General features: G+C 42.7%; 1 protein-coding gene across 1 annotated transcript in view; it reads right to left on the reverse strand.

Moving 5' to 3' along the window:
• The window catches only part of LOC138962570 (prolyl 4-hydroxylase subunit alpha-3-like), a 17,752-nt gene that overhangs the window by 5,659 nt on the left and 7,093 nt on the right, over window positions 1-5,000 (reverse strand). Inside the window, exons 6-9 of the mRNA XM_070334440.1 lie at window positions 3,982-4,146; window positions 2,740-2,816; window positions 1,548-1,674; window positions 515-568 (exon numbers count right to left, since the gene is read on the reverse strand). Of these exons, the coding sequence (XP_070190541.1) occupies window positions 515-568; window positions 1,548-1,674; window positions 2,740-2,816; window positions 3,982-4,146 (423 nt within the window). The remainder of the gene's footprint in view (window positions 1-514; window positions 569-1,547; window positions 1,675-2,739; window positions 2,817-3,981; window positions 4,147-5,000) is intronic.

Genomic DNA, 5,000 nt, shown 5'->3' on the forward strand with positions numbered 1-5,000 from the left:
AAACATGTCCATGTTTGTGTAAAATGAAAATGGACATTGACGTTTTCTTATCTTATCTTATTTATAAGATCAGATCAGATGAAATAAGGTGAGGTAATATAAGGTAAGATTGGATACGGTAAGATAAGATACGGTGAGATAACATAAGATAAGACAAGATGACATCGGAGGACAAACTCGAAGGTAAGATAAGACGAAATGAAACGAACTTACATTAAATCAGGCTCGGGATTTTAAACAGATTAAATGAGATAAGTTCAAACGAGATGAGATTGGCTAAGACATGAGACTGGGGGATATACATTTAGATAAGATACGATGAGATGAGATGAGATGAGATGAGATGAGAAATAGTATATTTGCAGTCCATGAATTAAGATCAGAAGAGGCAAGGGGCCATCACGTGATCAAGTGTGGACCCCGAACACTCAAGGGTTTAGCGGTGGTTTACCTTTCTCATCGGCTTAGATGTTGATGGCTATAAACTTTACCTGTGCAGTGAGGTATTACATACCTGCAGATTGTCCACGTGGACATTGTAGTGACCACCAATACCATAGTTCAGCACCTGGACAGAGAGAGAGAGAAGAATGACACAAACAAGTCTTGTCAAGCAAATTTCAAAGCATCAAACCAATCTGGTGGCCTGAAACTGATTAACTTATATGCTGAGTTTCATGAAGATCTCTCCAGTAGTTTTCTTGTAATCGCTCTACACTTTACTACTAAAAAAAATATAAAAAAATACAAACAACTCGAAAGTTGAACAGGAGCGTGCACAAAACAAGCCGGGTTGTGTCTAAATGCCCCGATTCCATAACTTTGTTTCAGATCGGGAATGATTAGGGGTGATCGGCATGGTCTCTGTATTAGGTCACAGAGCTGTGTGAACGTGGTGTACGGTCGCAGAGCTGTGTGAACGCGGTGTAAGGTCGCAGAGCTGTGTGAACGGGGTGTAAGGTCGCAGAACTGTGTGAACGCGGTGTAAGGTCGCAGAACTGTGTGAACGAGGTGTAAGGTCGCAGAGCTGTGTGAACGCGGTGTAAGGTCGCAGAGCTGTGTGAACGGAGTGTAAGGTCGCAGAACTGTGTGAACGGAGTGTAAGGTCGCAGAGCTGTGTGAACGGGATGTAAGGTCGCAGAACTGTGTGAACGGGGTGTAAGGTCGCAGAGCTGTGTGAACGGGGTGTAAGGTCGCAGAACTGTGTGAACGGGATGTAAGGTCGCAGAGCTGTCTGAACGGGGTGTAAGGTTGCAGAGCTGTGTGAACGGGGTGTAAGGTCGCAGAACTGTGTGAACGGGATGTAAGGTCGCAGAGCTGTGTGAACTGTAAGGTCGCAGAGCTGTGTGAACGCGGTGTAAGGTCGCAGAGCTGTGTGAACAGGGTGTAAGGTCGCAGAACTGTGTGAACGGGATGTAAGGTCGCAGAACTGTGTGAACGGTCGCAGAGCTGTGTGAACGGGGTGTAAGGTCGCAGAGCAGTCTGCACGGGGTGTAAGGTTGCAGAGCTGTGTGAACGGTCGCAGAGCTGTGTGAACGGGGTGTTACCTGCAAAGCCTCGGCGCTGTCGGGCCCGACGGGGGCGTTGTAGTTGTGTGTGTTGAGCCACGTGATGTCCTGCACGCGCCGAGAGATCGTCTTGACCGTGGGGTGGCCAGTGTCCCACAGCCAGCCCCTGAAAACGAGTCACGTGAAGCGACATCAACACATCCAGTCAATCTAGCGGCCAACAACTAAACGGTCAAGACTAAAGTAACAACACGGGAATAGTTGTTAGCAAGACTATATTTTATGCTCAAATTCAAAGGGAGATCGACTGCTAACCTATCAATCTTGTTGAATGATTCTTAGTTTAGCTCTATAGCTAACCAAACCTGAAGACGGTTCAAGCTTCATGAAGCATGAAAACATTGAACTTTTTGTTTGTTTGTTAGCACTGTTTTCAGAGAAAACGTGACATATGTATATATTTTGGATTCATTATTATATAAGGAATACAATGCAATCTTTTTTTTAATACGTTCGTTAAAATTACATTTTAATTAACATTTTGAGAATTTTAACGAGCAAATTGATCAATTGTTTTAAAAACTCAAAGCTAAAATGCAATTTCAAAATGTCAATTAATTTGATTAAAAATGAAAGAGATTGCAAGAGTGTCGCCATACCTTTTTTTTAAGAAGCCGGATAATTATATATGACGTCATTCACACATTATCGGAATGATGAAGGTGGAACAACAACAAACGTTGCTTATTATTTTCCATCTCGTCATGTTATCGATATAACTCATTCAGACAATATCATAATTCCTTCTTTTTGTTGTTTACCATATCAGTGCACCATACGGCAATTTGGCCAATCAGGTCTGATTCTAGGGGACCCGCTTAACTCATTGTCTCCCAGGTACGGATATATCCGTACCCACTCATATGGCTCTATCTGACCAGGTACGGATATATCCGCTCAGACTGTTAGCTTCAGTCGTTTCCTGTAACGTCCATCTAACGCCTGCATTCCAGCGTGTTGATACACAGTTACTACACAGTTACTACAATTCTGAGTGACCTGCTGCAGCACAGCTTGTCTCGGCGAAAAAAAACCTTGGTCAACATAGGTGGGGTAGAAAGTGTCAATGTTTCAGCGGTCAAGCAAGGATATTCCTTTTCTTGACATGTCGGTTATCGTTTGCTAACAGTCAGCGTATTAGAAATAACTCATAAAAGCTAGCAATACTCACAAGTCGCTAGTTCTCACGTATGAGTGTGCACCCACATGGCCTTCACCCTTACCTTGCTCCACGTTAGCGCGGGTCATCTGGGGTCAAGACAGTTTAAAGCATAGGTCAAAGAACAGACAAGGAATTCAGGGCTCGACAATAACGAATGCCCGACAGCCCGGGGCAAGCGTTTGAACCTGTCGGGCAAGTAAACCTTATGACCAGCTGCCCGACGGGGCAAGTGACAATATGTCAGTGAAAATTAAAATGTATTCAAATACCTTGGCGTACAAAGGACCAAACTTCCGAAGAACAAGACTCTTCCAATGTTTCCCCCAATGTTATCGATCGCTTCTGCTAACCGGAAATGCTTTCGTTCATGTATTCACCCCATTCAGGAATTTCCGATTTGGTGACATTTCTTTAATCTAACGCGGCTTCTCATTGGTCTAAGTCACGGCTAAGAGCCAATCAATGAAGAGCTATCTGAAAACTGAGAAGCACAGTTCAAAATGGCTTCGCAGTCGTCGATGTTTCCTTTTTAACAACTTCAAAGCGCGGTGTAGATGACACAGACGATGGTTCGAAACGAAAATCCCAGAAGAAGGCATTCGAGGCCTGTCGTGACCGGAAATTTCTCTCATCTTGGCTTACGGAATTCCCGTTGGTAAAATACGACGACGAAAAGTGTCTGATGTTCTGCAAGGAAAGGATTTTAACGTTTACATGTTGTGTTGTTTTCAATTAGTTGTAAGAAAGAAATGCTTGCAAAACATCTTTGAGCAAAAGAGTCAGTGTGTTACTGTTTGCGTTACTCCGTTTTATTGTTTTATATCTCATTCTCTATTTAGTTTATTGTGGCAAGTAAAATAAAAATGGGGCAAGTAGTTTTGATGTGTACTTGCCCGACAGCGCAAGTTGTCAGAAAAGTTAATGTCAAGGCCTGAAGGATGCTGACGGACAAACAGGGCATACACGTTCACATGCATACATCACTCACTCACAGCATGATAATGCTTTAAAAGCGCGAGCACTCAGACACATACATACATTTGTACGCATGCACGCACGCACGCACGCACGCACACACAAATAAAGTACGCACGCACACAAATAAATAAATAAGTAGATACTTGAAATCATGACCATAAATAAGAAAAAAACAAATGAATAATCAATCAATCCATCAATCAATCAACCAATCAACGAATCAACCAATCAACCAAACAATACATCCAACAACAACAAAACTAGAAATCTTGCCTGCCCTTTCACCAGCGCTTTGAGCCTCTCGATCTCTGTGTCGTGTATGACCTCGTGGAATATGGAAGCGTAGGGTTCCAAGGATAGAATCTCCTCCTTGTAGCGAACGTACGGGAGGAACAGAGATGGTTTCAACCGACAACGGTTGAAATGTTGAATTTTGCTCTGCAATATGAATACTAATTAATTTATCGATTGAACACTGGATTTCTTTTAGCCAAGTGACGTCAGAGGCCGACAAAACTTCATATTATTTTAGGCGGCCAGCCGAGCGTACAAAATAGCGCGGTCTCGGAGGAACACTGACTGTCTTGATCTGTGTAAAATGTCATATTTTGGTCAAACATACAAATAACGTAAAAGATTGTATGTGTACGCTATATTCATTGTAGTTCAAAATATGACATTTGAAACAGTCTTTGTTGTGACAGTGATTGAAATGTCGAATCGTACGCATGCACGCATTCACGTTGACATTCGCGCACGCACGGGCACGCACTTACACACACACACACACGCACACACACACACACATACACACACACACACACACACACACACACACACACACACACACACACACACACACACACACACACACTGAACTTCGACTTCTAACTCACACACCGAAGACATCTGCTGAACATGTACCCACCCAATACCAAAAAAAAAACAAGATTAGTAGGTTATTGGAACGTTGAATGTATGACTTACTAAAACGGGACATTTACAGTAAGTCCACCCGGTGGTGTTCTAAGTAAAGAGACTTTTTTCTTTATTTGGTGTTTAACGTCGTTTTCAACCGTTCAAGGTTATATCGCGACGGGAAAAGGGGGGAGATGGGATAGAGCCACTTGTTAATTGTTTCTTGTTCACAAAAGCAGTAATCAAAAATTTGCTCCAGGGGATTGCAACGTAGTACAATATATGACCTTACTGGGAGAATGCAAGTTTCCAGTACAAAAGACTTAACATTTCTTACATACTGCTTGACTAAAATCTTTACAAACATTGACTAT

Source organism: Littorina saxatilis, linkage group LG1, assembly GCF_037325665.1.
Source record: "Littorina saxatilis isolate snail1 linkage group LG1, US_GU_Lsax_2.0, whole genome shotgun sequence".
Classification (NCBI taxonomy): Eukaryota; Metazoa; Mollusca; class Gastropoda; order Littorinimorpha; family Littorinidae; genus Littorina; species Littorina saxatilis.